The sequence below is a fragment of the Mytilus edulis genome, chromosome 9 (assembly GCF_963676685.1).
Source record: "Mytilus edulis chromosome 9, xbMytEdul2.2, whole genome shotgun sequence".
Lineage (NCBI taxonomy): Eukaryota > Metazoa > Mollusca > Bivalvia > Mytilida > Mytilidae > Mytilus > Mytilus edulis.
Window position 1 is genome coordinate 72107794 of NC_092352.1, and position 21432 is coordinate 72129225.

The following is a 21432-nucleotide window of genomic DNA, read 5'->3' on the forward strand; positions in this document are numbered from 1 at the left end:
TGCACTAACTTTGTTACCAAAATAATATGTATAATGCAATTAAATGCGACTGACATAGAAGTGAGAGGTTTAACTAGTTATAAAATCAGGTTTAATCCAATATTTTTTTTCAATCGTTAGATGTGTTAAAGCTTTTTATTTTGCCGTTTTATAAAGGACTTTTGGTTTTGTATTTTCCTTGGAGTTTGGTATTAATGTTATATTACTTTTTATGTTATGAAATGTCATGTGTTAACATAGTTTCGTGTAGGTTATAAACATGGAAGAAGAGCATGCAGGCCAGATTTGTTAAAAAAAATGCTTACTTGTTTATAATCTTGTGATCATAGTACATATTATTTATAAATAACACTGAAATGTTACTAAAACAAAATTTAATTGCAAAAACAACAAATGGTCAAACACAACTTTCTTAAAAGCTAAGAATAAACATAAAAATATTTACATCATGCACGTCATAAACCTGTTATAGTTTTATTCTTTGAATGTCACTTTCAGGTTCAATAATGATGTCACGCAATCAAAAATCCGATTGGGAATACACCGATTCATTCATAGTCTTGTCTTGCTGTCGATAGGCGTGGGAGACATCATAATCATTATTAATTTCTCTCGTATGGTCATATATTTGACTCATCTCATTTCTCTGAATCAATCCTTTTGTATCTGTCGCATCATACATCGTATCAGCATCTCGATTGTGATCATAATAGCAGACATCCTCCTCGATCTTCGGACTGTACTTCCGGCATGTACTTGACACATCATACTCATTGCTATCTTGCAACCCTGCTTGCTCATATATTGTTCCCTTTGTGTGTATGTCCTGCTCATTATTACCAGTGTGTGTGTTTATTGTTTTTGCCGAAATAATTAGATTCGCAACACTTTGTTCTTTGTTCGTGCCATCCGTTGTATTAGATTGGTTTTCCTGTATCTGATCGCCTGTTACTGTTGAATAATAAACGTCAGGTGCAGCGGATGCATCTTTAGGCTTATACCGTTTTCGTCTGAAAATATAGAAAGTAGCGAATGTAAATAACTGGTATCAACATTGTCTGTGTCTTGACAGAAATACTGTTGTATTGTAATTTGGATTGCTGATCATCAACTCTAACAAAACTATATTTCTACATAAAATTAACGATGGTGACTACGTTAGAAAGGATTAACAAACATAAGTAGAATTAAATCAGCATTTTGTATAAAGTCGAAAATTACATGTACCAAAAAAAAACCCCAAAAAAAAACAACCTGCTCCAAAATACTGTTAAACTACTAAGAAGAACAATCCAATAAGTCGACCAACTATATCATACATGTAGAACATGAAATGACCTACAACGAAAGCGATAGGACAAAAAACCATTGGTGCTTAGGAAGGTAAACCTAATTTAAAAGGTTGAAATTGTTATTATACGTTTATTTGTTGGGGAAGTTAGTTGAAATATTCAATTCCAATAGCTTATAGGCAGTATCAACTTCATGAAAATGAAATAATGTTCTTCTGTCCCTGAAACAGAAACATGTCTCTATCTCATCGTTATTTAATCCGTATCCTTTATATTTATTGTGTGAACGTTTACATCTCAAGTGCGGAAGATCATGAATGATTTTGAGTGGCTATGAAGACTGTTATGGAGAGCTGTAGCTATTTTAGCTAATTATGTAGTATTAACGAATAAATGCAACCAGTAGTATACTCATTCAGAATTAAAGTTCCCGAAAAGAGTGACTATTTGCAGACTGTTACTGCGTGTACTATGACTTTGGAATTCCTACTACGCGTTTCGGTCTTGTACAGAGATTGGTTTATATTTTTTTTCTTAATCATACATGTATTCCTGATAAAATGAATCATCAACCTTACAAAATTACATCTTACTGCCATATAGTCAAAACAAGTTAACAAAAATGCCGAACTCCGAGGAAAATTTAAAACAAAAGTTTGTAATCTAAAGGCATAATCAAAAGTTCAAACACATCAAACGAATAGATAAAAACTGTCATATTCCTGACTTGGTACTGCCATATAGTCGAATTTTTCATAGATACAAGTAAGTGTTGCATGTGTATTATAAAATGTAAATGATTATAAAATTTATCAGCGCTAATTTTTAATGTATTTTATTTGCATTTGTTTAAAAATATTGAGTTACAGTACTCTAGAAACAAAGTATGTTATTGTTACAAAAACGAATTCGGAATTGGTTTTTGAATGCGGTTTTACAAAGAGATTAATACATGACCTTTTCCATATCGGCCCGGTTATCATCCAGAGACCCCCATATCAGCCCGAGACGTACTAAGTCCAGTATAACCACTTAATCACTATGCAATGCAGAGACAATTTACAATGGAAAAAAATATATGTGTTAGGTGTTAACTACCTATATCTCAAACGACAACAACTGTGATCTTACCTTCTCATACAAACAGCAAGAACTACCACTATTATCAGCAGTAAGGTCAGTGCTACTGCTATTCCAACATATATACTAACCATGCTACCTAAAAGAAATATAAAAAAAAGATTTTGTTGATCATAAACAATAAATAGCTATTAAACAAGTGAAAACAAACCAATGCATATTCTTTAAATGACTGATCGGAGAATTATAATATAAAAACACTGGATATATTTGATTTAACTCAACGGTCTAAAGTAACGCAAATGTAATAGCAATAGATGGGTGAAATCCGAGTCCGTAAAAAATGAAACAAACCTGTTGACCGCTTTAACAGTACATGTTTTATAGTAATACATTTTAAACAGAGAAGCAATTTAACGTCGGTGGAAAAAACCTGATTTTGGGGACTGCTACAGATCGATTTAACAAGCCTGCACAATACAAGACCTGTCGCTCAGTTAACGTTTGACCAGTCCAGTGTACTGTTTAGCAGTTGATAGATCGTCGTGTTTAATAATTTTCATATCAGACCACGTAGATGCTAAATGTATTGTTCTATTTTCGCGATCAATTGAGCAAACATATATACTATATACACTCTGACTCTATTATATTGTGGAGAGTTTTCTCATTGGCAATCATACCGCATCTTCTTTTTTATATATATATTATATATTACGTATAGATTGTCTAAATATCGCAGTATTTTTTTTGGAAATATTTACATAGGCAGGTATCATAAAAAGGAAGGAAAGATATCTTTATGTGATGGGATAGAAAAGCATTATTTAACTTGATTCGTTCCTATCTGATGAACTGTCTCTCTCTATACTGTGGAATCATTTATTTTCGTGGGTACCAATTTTCGTAGATTTATGAACACTTGCATTTTCATGGATATGGAATTTTGGGGGTTCGGAAAAGTCTGAATTCATTCCTTTAGCATTGTTTAAAAAATTTGTAATTCGTTGAACATTTAAATTCGTGGTTTTCCTGTCCCAACAAAATCCACGAAAATTGATATCCATCGAATATAAAGGAATTCCTAATTTATATATTACATGCATTACATGCATTATATGCATTACATTTCACTCCCCCTTTTTAAATAAAAATTTTGTATTTACATTGTGTCATAGATCAAATGTATTCGTTTAGTTAATAGTTACTTTTTTGTTACTATATAATTATGTCTTTTTTTGAGTCAATCATTTCCAATTAATGTTTTATAGTGTGATTTCAATGCTGTGATGTTACACTATTATTTCAGATAAGATTGAAATTGAACCCCTTTTTAAACGTTTGAACCCGTTTCACATTGAAGACGGTCATGAATAGCAATAGAAATAGAAAGTCGAATTTAAAAAAAACTGCCCATAGTAGTTGCCGTCTACTTTACCAAATGTTTTCAAATTGAACATCATCCGTTCAAATACATAATTTCAATTTTGATAGTATACAAAACTTAAACAATAATAAAGTTTAATTAATTTTCAAAAGGTATAATGAAGGATCGCCAAACACACCTGGTGTTATCATTATTCACAAATGGAACCGAGTTTAGCCCGCATTTATTAGCTTAAGTTAATATTGAAATTAACATATTGAAGTTTACCTTTCGAATCCCCTGTTTCTTGTTCATTGTTCGTTGTAATACCGTTCGTATCTACAAATTGAAGATTGTCGTTGTATCATACTTTTATAAACTTTATAAAATTTACCATAGAAGCAATAAAATAACTTTCAATCAAATGTCATATATTCCTAAAAAAAACGAACATATATATTTCTACAGTTTGTAATATAATGCATTACAATGACAACATTATGTACCTTGAAATGAAAATTTCTCAGAAATAAAACTAGATGTCATCCTCTTATTGAGCAGTTTTCGTTCTATGCTTGCATGCTTTGGTTTGGGGTTTTGTCTGTGTGTTTTCTCTCATTTTGTTTTTACAGTAATCGCTACACAAAAGGATGACAAGGATTATTTGCTCTGTATAGGAAATTAAAGATAAACTGTAATCAATTTTGTTATATCTGTATATACATGTACTGCTATCATCATTGTATTTAAAAAAAACAGACGGGTCAATATATTTGGTTCCTTTATACTGATTTAACTTATTAGGGTAAAATGTCAATACAAAACGGAACAGCAGAGATGATTTTGTATTGTAAACAATTAAATGAAAAGAATCGATATACTCTTTTTATAGCAGGCAGATTAATAAATAAATAAATATATGTTTCTTCATATTATTCGGGACCAAAGCAATGGAAACATTTCCTACATTAAATGGCATTGTCATTAAAAAAAACATCAGCAGGACATTAACGATAACAATATTATGAGAAACAAATGAGTGAAAGACACATCAAATTCTTTTAATATCAACTTCAATACTGCACTTTTTTTAATTAGAATAATTTTAATTCACATTGGGAAAAACCGATATCTTGTGTCTTATTATTAAGGGTTGTTTGAGAGACATCGATGATCCTTTGGTGCTATCTAAATAACGTTAATGCTGCCGTGTAAATACGTTCCAACTTTTCTCTCCTGTCAGTGATGCATTTTTTTTATTTTCTCATTGTTACATATAAAAAAGAAGATGTGGTATGATTGCCAATGAGACAACTGTTCACAAGAGACTAAAATGATACAGACGTTAACAACTATAGGTCACCGTACGGCTTCAACAATGAGCAAAGCCCATACCGCATAGTCAGCTATAAAAGGCCCCGATAAGACAATGTAAAACAATTCAAACGAGAAAACTAACGGCCTTATTTATATAAACAAAATGAAAGAAAAACAAATATGTAACACATAAACAAACGACAACCACTGAATTACAGGCTCCTGACTTGGGACAGGCACATACATAAATAATGTGACGGGGTTAAACATGTTAGCGGGATCCCAACCCTCCCCTAACCTGGGACTAACAGTGGAATAACAGTACAACATAAGAACGAACTCTAAAAATCAGTTGAAAAAGGCTTAACTCATCAGATTTACAAAAATACAAGTGGACGTGACCGGGTACTTATATATCCCGACACAAAAAGACACAATGAACAGATCTGAGAGTACTCGCAGTTTTCTGGCAGCTAGCTCAAAGCCACTTACAACTAATACAAATTTATGCATCTGAGGCTAAACTATGAATCCGTACACATCCAACATCCAATAGATTTAGTGTAAAGACGTCATAAACAGCCAGAGAAAAACATGACCTTGTGCAATGCCAAGTTACAGGTATCGACAGATTGTAGATCCATTAATATGTATATGTATATAAAATACTAGTAATATTTTAATAGTTAGCTTTTAATCTACTGTTAACAAAATCAATATTTACATGTTTGCTATCTATATGCATAAATCAATAAATCACATGTTTGCTATCTATATGCATTTAAAACATGTAAATTATCAGGTCACAAATACTGATATGACGAAATACCCAAAAAGTAGAGTAAACTATGACTCGCAAATTGACATTGAAAAATACCAATCAATGCAAAAGAAAAACAATAGAAATTTCATTTTTTTCTAAAACAGAAAGATAAAATTGAGGGATTAGGCAGGATCATTCTCTTCTGGTATGCATGTATATTCATATCAATCCACATTCAGTCACAAGTCAAAAAGTCATAACTATTGCAACATGTACTTGGTCATGTTTTTTTCTTCATCAATACATAAGTATATCAGCGTTTACTGTTAAACTAATAGTGTAAAGGCCTATTTGGTCAATCTAGATTTAACCCTGACTTCCACCCTTTAATCTTTTGTTTTGACATATTTCTGTTAACAAAAATCTGGTGGAAGGCTGTCTATGGTAAACCAATCACTTCTCATTTTAATTCAAATATGTACATATGGCAGCTACATGAATCTTTTCCTGCATACTTGACAAAAAAAGCGTTTTAAATTTGTGAACTTTTCTAGTTCAATTCAAGTAAAAATAGAAAATATAAGTCACAACATATTTAGGATCTGTAGTCTTTTTAAGGCATTCCAATCTAATTAAAAACCGATCTCTCATCGCTCTCGTTTTCTGGTTTGAGGTCACATGTGAGTGAACTGGAAATTATGAATTTATAATGATATGCAAATGAGTTGACGACTTATTAATAAGCCAATCACAAAAGTTTATGAATTTTTTGGATTGACGATTTCTTCGTAAATAAAATGAGTTACATCCCTATACCTCACGATACACTTTCAAAATCGTCGAAGACTCATTTCATTTGGTAAAAAATGACACACCTACGAGGTCACTCACATGTGATCTGAAATCGGGTTTCGTTAGATTTCCCACGCGCCATATCAGAAAACGGGAGCGAAGAGAGATCGGTTTTTAATTAGATTGAAGGCATTCAGAATGAATTTTAGTAAAAGAGCACGACATTGTGTTTCTTTTATAATTGTCATTAACCTTGACAAAGATAAGCATATTTAATTATATTGTTTTCATATATCTATTATTCATAAACCTTTTGCAAGTATAGTATTTCTTTATAACAAATGTTCTGAGAGATTTGGCTAGTCACAAAACCAGGTTCAACACAACACAACATTTGTTTTAAATATCATGTACCAAGTCAGAAATATGACAAATGTGGTATATAATAGTTCGTTTCTATTTATGTTGCACTTATGTGTTCTTTTATTTCGCTGATTTACTCGTATAGTTGATGTTTTCCTCGGTTTTAGTTTGTAACTCGGATTTATTTCTTTCCATCGCTTTTATAACAATTGAATAGCGGTATTCTACAATTGACTTTATTCGAAACATTGAAAATATATTTGTTTTGACAGTATCAAGATATTGGTTGAAATAATCTGTATTTTTAGTACAAAACGCGTTTGCTTTCTTTAAGAAACAAAAAGAAAGATGAAGTCGAGTAACTTACCCCAGACGTCTTTCTGACATAGAGAATGATACTCTTTGTCACATTTTTGAGCTGTTAGAATGTAATTGGAATCTTCTGTGAGCTTCATTGCTAAACAACTGTATTCATTTGTCTTATATCTATCAATTGGAATATCTAAATGAGAAAAAAAACAAGTTTATTGGGACGCAAATATTTTCATAATAGAAAGAAACGAGAAAGAAAACAATGTCAAGTAGCATTCTGCAATGTATTTCTTGTGATAAGATAACATGCATGTATATATCACTTGACTATAATTGATACGTATGCTAGTTGTTGTTCATTCGTTTGATGTATTTTCTCATTTGATTTTGCAATTTGATTAGGGTCTTTCCGTTTTGAATTTCTTTCGGAGTTCAATATTTTTGTGACTTTACTTTTTAGACGTGATAAGAAATACACTCAGAATATTCCACAAGTTAATCTAACAACATTAAAAAGACTGTAAACTAACTATCTGCACATAAAAAAAACTAGTTACACAGTAAAACACAAATGCATATTCTTGCAAACTTCTAAAAATCAAAATTTAACACGTTTTTGCATTACATTTCATTGTGTTTTAAAAAAATCGAAGAAAAAACGAATACAGTTGTATGAACGTATAACACATCTATTAGTAGTATGAATAAAAATGATCTAGGCGATAGCTTGAATAATGTATAACGTACCTGAGTTCCAAACAATCCTCTCCTTAACGAATCTATTGTGCCATATTTTATCTACAATTTTCTTGTTATTATCACAATTGTTGTTTATAAGTTGTATATATTTTTCAGATATGTGGCATGTTTTTCTTGCATCGTACCAATTCATCTTTATCTCGACACATTTAACATCAATATGCCTGCTACCGTCTGTTTTAAGAAACAATAACATCATTTGAATGAAAGGCTAAAGTACACGTTTACTTTAGCAAAATATTTCTGTAATGCAATACCATGGATGTAAACCTTGTTTTGATGTAAATTTAATGTTATTATATTGAAGCCAAGTAGATAATGTAAATTATTCAGGTTTTATATTCTACATTTTCTATCGACATCATATAATACATTGTATTCTAACATGACGTCCTTCAAACGCTTTGAGTACACACCCGTGGTAAAATATGAATATATTGCCAGTGCTGTTCCGATTGTACTCCCACGTCATATGCTTTTTTATGAATGAGATACCCGACGTCATAGAACAATGACGTTAGAATGTAAGCATTTTACGGGAAAATACACGCTTGTGAATCCGAAAATCATCACAAGGAAACATACACAAATGATGTTAAATGTGGCAAAAGCCCTTTATTGTACATCATATAAGACATATAAATAAATTATCATTCAAATTCATCCAAAACTGTCTAAATACATTATTTTAAATAGTTTAAGCATGTCACTAATGCAGTTTGCTCCGTTCTTTTACGCTAGTTTATTAGTGCGTTTATTTATGGGAACGGCAAATATTTGCCTACACCTAGAGCGCTTCGATCCAAAAGAATTGCCGTATGTGTCCTATCAGAATCGAAATAATTCATGGGGGCTTGAATATATCTAGATTTTACCACGGGTTGTCCCTTTATGCCGATATTTTACCCCTCGCTATCGCTCAGGGGTAAAATATTTGTCATAAAGGGCCAACCCGTGGTAAAATCACGATATATTCAAGCCCCCATGAATTATTTCTTAAATATAGTCTGTACAAATGAACTATATTCAAAACAACAAAAACTTCTCTAAAGGCCAATTATTTCAATCACGAGTCCATTGAAAATTTACGAAATATGATAGTGAAGAAACCAGGTTAAATCCATCATTTTCTAAAAGGAAATGCCTGTAACAAGTCAGGATATAAGAGTTACCATTTCTTTGTGTGCTTCGGATTTTAATTTTCCTATTTCAGTGTATTTGATAAGATACTTTGTTTGTATATTTCTTAAAGTTCGAAATTTTACTACTTTTATCCTTTTTTTTTGTAAACTCTGTCCTGCTGATTGTTTTTTCAAGTAAATTTTTTTATATATCTATTACAATCGTTGGGAGATAAGGAGAAAAGACCGACACAATTGGTATAAGATTGTATTTAAACAAGGATTCATCTGCCACTTAGCCGTATTTGGCACAACTTATTTTGAGTTTTGGGTCATCAATGCTCCTCAACTTTGTACTTGTATGGCTTTATAACTGTTTTAATTTGAGCGTCACTGATGTGTCTTATGTAGACGAAACGCACGTCTGGCATATTAAATTATAAGCTTGGTACCTTTGATAACTATTAGCATAACGTATATGTGGCTCTTGTCTCGTGATAAGTTTTTTTTTCTTTTTATAATAGTTTTTATAATAATTAAAAAAAAACATTTGACATTTAAGAACAAATCGTATAAGAAGTCGTCCGACAGTTTTGCTATTTTTCTCGGTATTTTGTACATACAACATTCATGTATTCAGTGTTTATGTTTATGTTATGCATGTTATGGTTTCGGTTGGTTAATGTGTCAAGTCTTATTGTTTGTAGTCCAAATAATTATAAAATTGCCTTTCCATAACATCAATTTTATTAACATGCTTTGGACCAGTATAGTGAAAATAATTTTATAAATTTTATAAATGTAGACATTGCATGTTAGTTACGGAAGCGCGTCCCATTTTTCACATTCAGTGCTGTCTGTCGTTTACAGAATATTTGTTGTTGTTCTGCAGTTTGCATGTTGTGTCGACTTTTATGTTATGTGTTAGTGAGTCTCTCTGTGATGAATACTTGTGCTGTGTTTCTGTCACGTAGTGTTGTCATTTCAGTGATATTTGTTTTGGCATATTCATTAAGCGGGAGGTTTGGATAGCCATTTAACACGAATCAACCCACCATTTTATTTAAAATTAACTGTATCAAGTGAGGAAGGATGACGTTTGTTTTTGTTGCTCTTCCGTTTCCCTGTTGTTTCTTTGTTTCCTCTTATATATGTTATAGTTGATGTCTTTCCCTCGGTTTTAGTTTGTAACCAAGATTTGTTTTCTCTCAATCTATTTATGACATTTTAACACCAATATACTAACGTTGCCTTTGTTGATACCTTTAGACAGTAGGTAAATATCATGATTCTGAACATTTCTGCTGGAGTAAGAATTTCTCTATTCATAGCGTTTTTTTTTTATAATAGACAAAACTTGCATTTAATACTGTGTCATTTTTGGCAATGTCATTCATATGAGCTTACAAGGTATAGTACAAATAAACTCGTCATAGATAGATACCGGAATCAAAATTTTGTAAGTCTCATACAGAAACACTGGTGTTCTGTATATTGAAGTACAATGTAGCATTTTGCGAAATCAAACTTAAGAATATTATATCAATTCATATTGTAGATACAGTACCATGATTGTGTATGATTGTTTATAAACCAAGGGAACGTAGATGTTGTAAATATATATTGTTAAAGTACAGTTCATTCGTATCTGATTGAAGTGAAAAAATACAAAAATGTATTCCTTTTTCATACTAAACAGTTCTTTAGAGATTTTGTAGATACCAAGGAGGCCATTAAAACAAACTCATGACATCAGACTCGGATTTCTCTTGAACTGAATTTTAATGTGCGTATTGTTATGCGTTTACTTTAGTACATTGGTTAGAGGTATAGGGGGAGGGTTGAGATCTCACAAACATGTTTAACCCCGCCGCATTTTTGCGCCTGTCCCAAGTCAGGAGCCTCTGGCCTTTGTTAGTCTTGTATTATTTTAATTTTAGTTTCTTGTGTACAATTTGGAAATTAGTATGGCGTTCATTATCACTGGACTAGTATATATTTGTTTAGGGGCCAGCTGAAGGACGCCTCCGGGTGCGGGAATTTCTCGCTACATTGAAGACCTGTTGGTGACCCTCTGCTGTTGTTTTTTATTTGGGCGGGTTGTTGTCTCTTTGACACATTCCCCATTTCCATTCTCAATTTTATCATTTTGACATAGCAAAACGAAAAACGATAAACAACTGATACAATCTCGTCCCCGATGTGTCTTATGTAGTGAAACGCGGCATCAAAACTTTCGAATCGATATTTTTTTTTAATCAACAGGAATGAGAGCAAACGTAAATATAGAGTCAATAAAGTTGAATACAAAGTCCTGAATACGGAACTGTACTAAACTAACTCCGATAATTCAGAAGCTTTCAGAACAAAAAAGACTTTTACTAAATACGTACAGGGTAAGATATAGATAGGGGTATTTCATATTTTCATCATCACGAGTCAAATTAGCATACAGTAGATAACTTCCGTGGTGAAAGGACAGGTTTTGCTTTACAACAATCAAAAAGTAAAACCACAAAAATCCTAGGAAAATTCAAAAATGAAAGTCCCTTTTCAAAAGGCAAAATCAAAAGCTAAAACACATCGCACAAATTTTGTCTTATTCCTGATTTGGTACTTGGTAACAAAAAAAGGTACCAGTAACAAAATTTAAGTGATAAATAATGGCGAAGGTTTAGGTTTATTTCTAAAAGATCGAAATAAATGTTTCACTTACAGGAATATTTCACTGCAAAGTTAATAAAAACACTACACGTTAATGTGTATTGTCCCAAAAATGTATGACAATTAGAATGTATAACCTCACGTTTTGTGGTCTAATTATTCTCGGTTCATCAAACTTCATTCATGAACTAAAAAGAATTCGAACTAAAATATGTTATTTTCTGTTATATTAAGACCTAGCACTGTTTTGTACGTGAAAACGGAGGTAAATATATTTAGATGTGTATCACTAGAGCAAACAGTTCATTCTTGACACAAGCAGTTTTAAGAATGAACTATATAGAACACAAATTAATTATTTATAATGATGATACGTAAAAAATGCTGATTTGCAGTGACAATATCTAATAGTTATCCCATGAGGACGCATTGTGTCAGTGTACGATCACCCTGATAACCAGTCCGAATGGGATAACTGTTTTACATCCCAGCTGTTTAAAATTAGACGAAAACACATTTACAATTCATAGTATCGAGTTTAAAACCCCTCACAACCATTTTAATAAACTTTATATATTACTATAAAATATATACCATTTATTACCCCCCGAACACTAAATCGCCTCTTTCTAAAAGATAGACCCATTCTTGTTTACCAACTCGCCCCACTTATAAAAAAGGGTAAAATCCAATTGAACAATCAGTCTGATAACTCGCCTTATTTATGAAAGGGTGAAAATCCGACTGAATAAAGATCCGCCAACTCGCCCCCCTATGAAAATATCTTGCTCCCTTTAAATATGTAAAATTACTGAGAGTTGGTATCCAGTCGTCCTGGTGAAGGGGTATGTGTCGTGGTTGATTTCTAATGTCAAGGGTTCGAATCCAAGCATAGACTATGAAGTGTTTAAACAAATTGTGAAGGTGTGTTTATACTCAATAAATAATTGTTAGTTTAATTGTGGATAAGGTATTCCCGTAAAATGTTTCAACACGAAGGAAAGCATGCGAAACAAAGAAACTCAAGCTGGGGTGATCTGGTAGGGATGATTCGGATCAGATCACCAATGGTAGAACAAAGGTGTTTGGATGTAACTTCCTTTACAATTATGAATGCCTCTATACCAAAAATAATCAAAATAATGTATATGTATTTTCACAATCTTACTTAAGGTGGTATGGGTGTCTTTTGCCATCTTGGATTGTAAAAAACAGAGAATCTAAGGTCCAGATTTTCAATTACTGTAGCAAAATCTGATGCAGGAATGCAGATAACTAATATCAATTTGCATTTAAAAGAACAAATTTATAACATTATAACTTATAAATATTAATACTTTTACAAGTGTAAATTATTTTGGCGTGATTTTCAAATGTTTTTAAGTTGCTATTTTAAGGGGAGGTAACTTTGAATTAGTGCATTTTCTGAAGGAATCTTCTTGGAATTTTGCTATTTTGTATTTTAGCCGGAAAAAACGCACGGTAACCCTATTGTTTCTTTTGATATTCTGAAAGCATTTACTAAAAGCTATCTTCCCGTGTTTTATTTTACAATTCTATCATTTAGTTTAGCTTCTAATCACAAAATTATGTTTTTTTCCTGTATAATCCATACAAAATGTGTCATTTTGTCACAACCTGTAGCTTGAAAAGATGCGCGTTTACCTATCATTTTTATTATATTTTTGAACATACATCAATCAATGCTACGTTTAATTTTCTCAACGTATGAACACATTCTATCATTTCTAATTTAGACACCAATACCACCTTAATATTGTTAAATCTTGTCAAGTAGAAACAAATGCTATACAATTTTTACCTGATTTTGTAACCGCTTCACACTTAAACGATAATCTTTCTTTACAACTAATACGGTTTCTGTTTCGACCAGTGCCGACTGTAAAGAAACAGTTTCCTCCAATTTCATCACCTATAAAATTAATGTTTATTACTTCATGCTATTTTTTTCACTTTCAAACTCTCAAACATTTGGATGCCTGGATACACAACCTCAGCATGAGTTTTGTTTTTTGCAATATGCAATATCATGTCCCGTTTAACTATGCAAACACACAAATAGATTACAACTAAGACTACGTTTTAGCTTTTCAAATTAAACGCTTTAATTAGGTCTTTCCACTTTTCGTGGAAAGACCTTTTGTTTTTCTTCTGATTATTTTTTTTCTTTGCCGTCTGAGATGCTTTTTTGTCTTACAACATATCGAATGAATTTTTTGGCCAATAATGTTGTACAGTAATTGGGGTTTCAAAACTCACCCTGTGTGACCGAATACTTATTCTTATAGGAGTTATCTCCTCGAGTCCTCTTTTTCTTGTTATCGCTATATCTCTAAAACCGTAAAAGATTTTAGCAAACTGTTTTCACCAAATTGTTCGTCTACTCTTGAGAATGATTTGGTTTATTTTAACTTGAGTGATCGGAAGACATCTTATGGGAGTTATTTCCCTTTGAAAATTTAAGATAGGCGATTTGTTGGGTGAATTCATACGTTATAAGTTATAGAGGCCTATAGTCTTTTGATATGAAGTCCTTGGTCCATTTGAAGGAAATTGAGGTCAAGGTCAAAGGTCAAGGTCATGTTCTTATTTAGAATTTTGCTTGTTATCGTTATTCCACAGAAACTGTAAAAGTAAATGTCAAAGTGTTTTGGTTACACCTTATAGGAGTTTTCTCCCCTTATGTATTTCAAATCAGTATTTTTCAACAACCATTCGTCAAGTGATTGACCTCCGGTCTTCCGTTTTGAGTTCACTGACCTATGACCTTGAAATCGAGATCAAGGTCGAAGGTCAAGGTCATGTTATAAATTTTAAATTTTGCTTGTTATGGTAATTCAAAAGAAACTGTTACAGTTAATGATATGATTTGTTTGCCAAATTACTGTTTACAAAAAGGCACAACTTCAACCTATTTCAGTCGAAGTGTTTTGGTTAACCCTTAGTTTTCTCTCCTTATGTATTTGAAATCAGTATTTCTCCACAACCATACAAATGATTGACCTGGAGTCTTTTGATTTGAGATCACTGACCAATGACCTTGAAAGTGATGTCAAGGTCAAAGGTCAATTTTGATTTTGACCTTTTCTGTTCATAATTAAACAATTAAGTCTTCTGCATATACATATTAATCTTATTTTTGCATATCAATTTGAAGAACCAATTACATCAACAAGGAGTGACATTTTCTAACATCGTTTTTTAAATTTCATTCTTATTATCGAGGTGGAAAGACCTTCAATTGTTCTCTGAAGAATTGGTTTTTAATTTGATTATACTGTTATATAAAAAAGAAATAAACTGTAATTGAAAAATTTTCATATTGAGTCAACGAATTTAATTATGAAGCATAACAATGTTATTAATGAAGATCGTTTATCTATTCAAAAAACCTTACTGATCGGTAGTCCTATCTGTTTATACGCTGAAAACAGGTTTTTTCTGCCACCACATCTGTCAAATTTGTCTCCATCACAACGTGTATCGCAGCTTTTGGTAGAAACCTTTTGTGTTTTGCCTTGCGTATTCCATTGTGCTAGTGTTGTATACCGCACGCAATAGCAAGTGTCATTCTATTTGATATCAAATTTAGTTAATATATAACCAAGAGATATATTTCCATGTTTTGACATACATATCCAACACTCACGAGTCATATAACACTGTACACCAAATCAAAATGATATTCAATTATAATTTGAATGACCGTTATGGAATATCTGTTTCACAGATTGCCACTGTTTTAACATCACTCACTATAAATTTTCACATTGCATCGGCAACAAGACGTGTGCAACAGTGCTTTTTTTTCTGAATTTTCTTAGTGTGACGTCATGAAAAAAGGCGACCATGTCTGATAAAGTCGCATCAAAAGTAGACAACTTTTCTCTAATCTTTGAAAAGGAAGGATACAAATCATTAGAGAAACAGGTTTCACCACTGTGTATTACGATATTTCTCGACTCTCAAGATAAATGTCTCACTTGTTGCAGTTGGGGAATCTATATGTATCTACTGATGGTGTGAGTGATTAAATATTATGATATCAACCTATACGTTGTATATCACACTATTAACAAATTTTTACTGATATTGGACAAAACGACCGTAATAATTAATTTCCATAAAGGGAAATTATGCTCTCTTTTTATATTTTTACATTTGATAAATGTAGTTTATACTCGTTATAATTGATGTTATTCAACTAAGTCGTTCCGTAATAAAAACATGACAACGAAAAAAAGAAGAAATCAAAAAGCATTTGTTAAGGACACTTAGATCATACAATTCTATAAAGGATAACGACGAAACGACAAACAACATTGTATCACGATCAGTTTAGTGTCATTCCAATAGTCTATATCGTTTTTGCACAGTTCTATTGTAGAGTATATCATGTATATACTATTGATAAAATTGAGAATGGAAATGGGGAATGTGCCAAAGAGACAACAACCCGACCATAGAAAAAAACACAACAGCAGAAGGTCACCAATGAAACAGGTCTTCAATGTAGCGGGAAATTCCCGCACCCGGAGGCGTCCTTCAACTGGCCTCTAAACAAATATATACTAGTTCAGTGATAATGAATGCCATACCAATTTCCAAATTGTACACAAGAAACTAAAATTAAAATAATGCATTGTTTTTTTCGAGAGATGGTTTTCAATTGACCTCTTTGGAATTTGTATAATATTTTAGACAGAAATGCATTTTTTATGGTTGTTATACCAGGTATAAGAATAAAGTAAAAATATTCAACAAGTGACCAGACAACACGTTCAGTTACAAATCCCGTTAGTGCATGAGTTTACTTTCAATCACGTTTTAAGTTGAATACAGTCCAATGTATTTATTATTGGTCTAGTCTTTTTCTAGTTTATCCTTTAATTTAATTTGTAACATTTGTAACTGAAACCAAATGCAAAGTTTCTATTTTCAAAACAAACTTCGCAACATGTTTATTAAATTGACAGGTAATTCGGCCTGATTTATTCTTATTTTTCAATTTCATTGACGTTATATCTGTTTGGTGATAATTCTAAGATTTGTTTTATTATATTTATCCCAACACCATTCATCTTGATTGTTTCATTGGATAGTTTTCATGTTTTGTGTACTGTAATGTAAGTATAAGTCGTTTTTCCTTTTTTGTCGTAGCTTGTCATTTTGTTTTCAACTAATGAGTTTATACATGTACATCCCTATAGTATCTTTTTTCTCTCTTCACAAACAGAAAGAGAGAAGACAATGTTTTTAAAAAGCCTATTACTGACTATGAATTTATAAATGTAATTAAGGCAACATTTCTTTGTTAATGGCAACATTATGAACAATTCCTATTTTTTCAAACATATTACCATAATTTTATGGAATTGATCACTTTAAATATATTTTGCAAACAAATATTTCAAATAAACACCGTTATTATTAAAAAATACCTGTAGTAAAATGTAGTCTCTGTCTTTTAGGTATTTATCTTGTTTACAAAATAGGGAACATTTTTCAACACCGTTATGATTCAGCGTATTCATATTTTGTACTGCATTCACTGTACTTTGCAAGTCGGTTAAATCCAAACACTCTATGAAAAACAAACTAACACAATTCAGAAAAAAAAGTAAAAAAAAAATATATAAATAATAAAATGAATAATAGTTGAGATATTCTATGTACAATTAGTTCTATTTAAACTTACTTGCAAACGAAATTTTATTAAACCGATGTAATAGTAGTGAACATGTGGATCCTTATTCTTTGGGAGCACGGTCTTTTCGTTTTATCCTAAGATGGTGAAATAGATAAAGAGTGGATGGATTTTGTCGTTAACCGGCTTTCATTATTTACAACGGTGTATAATGGAGATTATCCATGACTATATGATTGATTGAGTACTGTAAAACAAACGTAGTGGTGAAATCTTCATTGCCAAACGAATCCCCTTTCCAGGCATAGACATTACTGCTGCACATGAGAAGTCTAAGTGACCATATTCCTTTACATGTATATATGTTCAAGTCCTATTATTATGCAGATAACAAACTTGATATTGATAATCCTGGGAAAAATTATTTGTAATGTACAAATCGTCATACTATTTTTAACCGCAATCAATCAAATCAATAAATCTTTGAATTTTGATTGATGTTGTGTTTCCCTCCCTCTCTCTTTGTTTTGGGAAGGGTGTCTTGACTGGCCTTGACTCTTATCGATGATCAATCAAAAATTTAACCAAGTGGTAAACAAGAGTACATTATATATAGAATACAATCATTGGCATTCTTCTATATCATCCATTTATGGTTTTTCGATATCAAATCGCAAACAGGAACATGCGCCTGTGATAATTAATTATATAATCAAGTTTTTAGGGGAATTGCGTTTCCGATATCATGTACATGTATCCCATTCTGCATTAACTATTAACATATTTGTGAATTTCATTCTTCTAGCAGAGTTGATACGGCTGTGATTTTGAATGATAAAACATGTAAACATATAATGTATTTCATTATTACTGAGTTAAATTCAAAATATGACTACTGGTACGGTTTGGTTTTATTATCTTTTCAAACAATTAAGGTCAAATTGTTTAATACATAAGGGTATTTAATAAGAATAAACATTGGCTGTCACTAACGAAATGCGCATCTGGAGGAATACAGTCCGTACCGTTAATATTATAGATATACCCATATCAAATATAATAATTGACAAGAAATAAAAATAAGTAAGAAAATCAAACTATTGATAAATATATTTTACCGTAATATTCCATGACAGGTGATCGTACAACATAGCCATCTATCCAAAGAAAAGGATGTTTCTTTTTTATATTAGGCAGCATTTTATTAGCATTGATAGTCTGACATGAATCTGAACGACAGGAATTGAACATCCTCTTTCCAGACAATGTCCAGCCATCTACACAAGTATCGGAAGCCCTATCCCATGTATGATGGAATTCACTCACATTAAAAACTGAAAGGTAAATAACAAATGATAATACATATATGTAACTATCATCAAATATTGTCATCTTCTGTATAATCTTTAACACAAATTCACACGAAGGCAATCGTCCAGCAGCAATTTTGCACATTCAAATTCAACTTCAAGTTTGTTCCTAACACTAGTATGTGTTTTGCTAGGAGTAGTGTACATGTTATAAGTTTTTGTATGACCAATGTTGACGGTTATGTATCAAACCAGAAGCAACAGATTCTTACTCTTTTCCTTGTTCATGATTACGCGAAATGCGACTTATGTAGCATGTGTATTATTGCGTTCCCTATTACTATTTAATCAAGAGTCACTGATTTCTTTTAGCCTACGATGACGGGAGGTAATCTGTAACAGAACTGGTCCTTTCAACAATTTATTGCACTTTTTGATTTGTACATTATGAATCACCTTATCATTAAAATATCAATAAAAGGGTACAATTCGTATACTACAGCTACACAAAATAAAGACCAAATTACATAACATGCATCAGTAGGAATACCTGTTGTATAAGGATTTGACTGTAATGTAGAATGTTGAGTCCATAGACCGTTTAGATCTTCTGTTGAATCTAGATAAACAAAAAAATACATTTTGTTATGTATGGTGGGATAACAAAATATGACTCCCGTAAAAACAAATAGTCAAGACTGTCAAACTAACGTTACCGTTATTGATAAAGCTAACAGGTTAAAAGCGCTTCGGACGCATGTAATTATTAAACGTGTTGTTTTCAACATTTTACATCACTGGGTCGATATCTCTGCTGGTGGACTATCAGTCCCCGAATGTACCATCAGCTCAGTAGTCAGTACCATCTTGATTTTAGAGGTTTGTTCCACTGTGTAAGGGTCCCATATTGAACATGAATATTTCAGTTTATGACGGACTAGTGTCAGATATGACTGAGTTTAGTATTTCTGACATGATGCTTTTACGTTTCTTTTAAAGATGCCCAAATATTTGTTGACATTAGCTATGATGTTGTCTGAAAGTTTTGACTATTTTTGGTTTGCTTGTAGTGGTATGCCAAGATATGTAAATGAAGAGACTAGTTCAAGTTTGTGATTATGGAATATATAGTCATGTTTAAATGGGTTTTTCTTTTGTGAGACTGTAAGGACTGTGCATTTGTTTGGATGCAAAGCCATCAACCAGTCTTGCTCCCACCTAGCAGCTGCATTTAAATCTAACTGTAGTGCATCACATTCCCTTTAATTTGAGATTTGATGGTTTTGTAAACGATCCTGTCTTCGGCAAACAATCTGAGTTTACTGTATGATAGGTATCTTTGTAGGTCATTAATGTATACCATGAATAAAACTAAGCCCAGAAATGTGTCTTGAGGGACACCTGAAGTGACTGGAGCCAGGTCAGATGACTTCATCCAGGACAACTGTTTGTGTTCAGTCACTTGAGAAGGCAGATACCCAGTTTAAAGTTTCATTTTGGATACCGTAATGGTTTAATTTGTAGAGTAATCTTTTTTTTGAGGGACTTTGTCAAAGGTTTTTGCGAAGACCATTATAAAAGGTCCATGACAAAATGACAAAAAGAAATGCACGCACAAATTTCAGAATTTACAATGTTTGAAGGATGATATTTGGAAAATATGATATATTTTGATTTTCGAATTCTAAAAACTGGAAATCTGTTTACAAGGAATGCCAGTTTTTTGTTGATGATATAGTTCTCCGGATTCAACCGGATTCCAGTGTCATTAAAAATCAGACGGAAATATATAGGAAAGAATGATTAAGTCGCGTAAGGCACCAACAAACAAACAAGTTAAAAAGCATGGCCTTGTCATACTTTCTCATTAGATATTCATACTTTCATTTAGTTAAGAGTTAATTAGTTCACAAATTGTTGTCAATAAAATGCAATTGTATATGACAGTCATACAAGTTTAGCTAGCTGGAAAACCAGGTTTGATTCCCCATGTTCGACATAAGAACATGTATGTACCAATTCAGGAATATGACAGTTTTATTCTATTCGTTTGATTTGTTTGAGCTTTTGATTTTAGTATTCGGTGTTTTGTTAAATTATTTCTTTTAAGCTAAGAAAATGCAGTAGCATTATGAATGAAAAAAAATAGTTTTACAAATGTTGTGAATGTATTTTATCTGAAAAACAGTTGTTTTACCACAATGCATAAGTTTACATACTTACATGTTGCCATGTTTATTTTGTTTTCTTTTACAGTGAATCGGACACCGCACGACGTTTAAGAAATACCCATTAAAAAACTTTAAAAACTTACATGCAGACGAATATGTTTGAGAAAACAAATTTCCTAATACATATATGTGTATGACACAATTCATCAATCTAATTCCATTTACACTTATACACATATTTGAGTAGTGATTAAATGAAAGATTTTGTTTTAAAGAGAATGAGGAAATACAGCGGAAGGGTGTTTTTGAGGTATTTGTTCTTCGTGAGATTTCACTTGCCGTTCGGTATAATTTTGAAATCTATTATTTTTTCAGAATAGGACAAACACTTTTGTCTATGCTTTTGGTTATAATAGAATAAAGAATCACTACTATTCGAGAGAGAAAAAAACAA

At 31.9% G+C, this 21432-nt stretch overlaps 1 protein-coding gene across 1 annotated transcript; it reads right to left on the reverse strand.

The window, feature by feature from the left end:
- Positions 1–357: 357 nt before the first annotated feature.
- On the reverse strand, positions 358–21237 carry LOC139488972 (uncharacterized). Its single transcript, XM_071274964.1, has 11 exons — positions 21122–21237; positions 19358–19426; positions 18616–18831; positions 17292–17434; positions 15248–15422; positions 13652–13762; positions 8033–8218; positions 7341–7475; positions 4027–4077; positions 2424–2511; positions 358–1010 (listed from the first exon to the last, which is right to left on the reverse strand). Exons 1-11 carry the CDS (start codon positions 21213–21215, stop codon positions 521–523), a joined length of 1758 nt encoding a protein of 585 aa, XP_071131065.1. The 5' UTR covers positions 21216–21237; the 3' UTR covers positions 358–520.
- Between the last annotated feature and the right edge of the window lie 195 nt (positions 21238–21432).

What these genes read in the sequence shown, in the direction of transcription:
- LOC139488972 (XM_071274964.1), bottom strand. Translation starts at nt 21,215, where the DNA reads ATGTGTATAAGTGTAAATGGAATTAGATTGATGAATTGTGTCATACAC. An exon ending in ACCTGTCATGGAATATTACG is followed by an intron (nt 17,435 to 18,615) that starts GTAAAATATATT and finishes TGTTTTTCATAG; the next exon opens with AGTGTTTGGATTTAACCGAC. An exon ending in GAGGATTGTTTGGAACTCAG is followed by an intron (nt 7,476 to 8,032) that starts GTACGTTATACA and finishes TTTCTCATTTAG; the next exon opens with ATATTCCAATTGATAGATAT.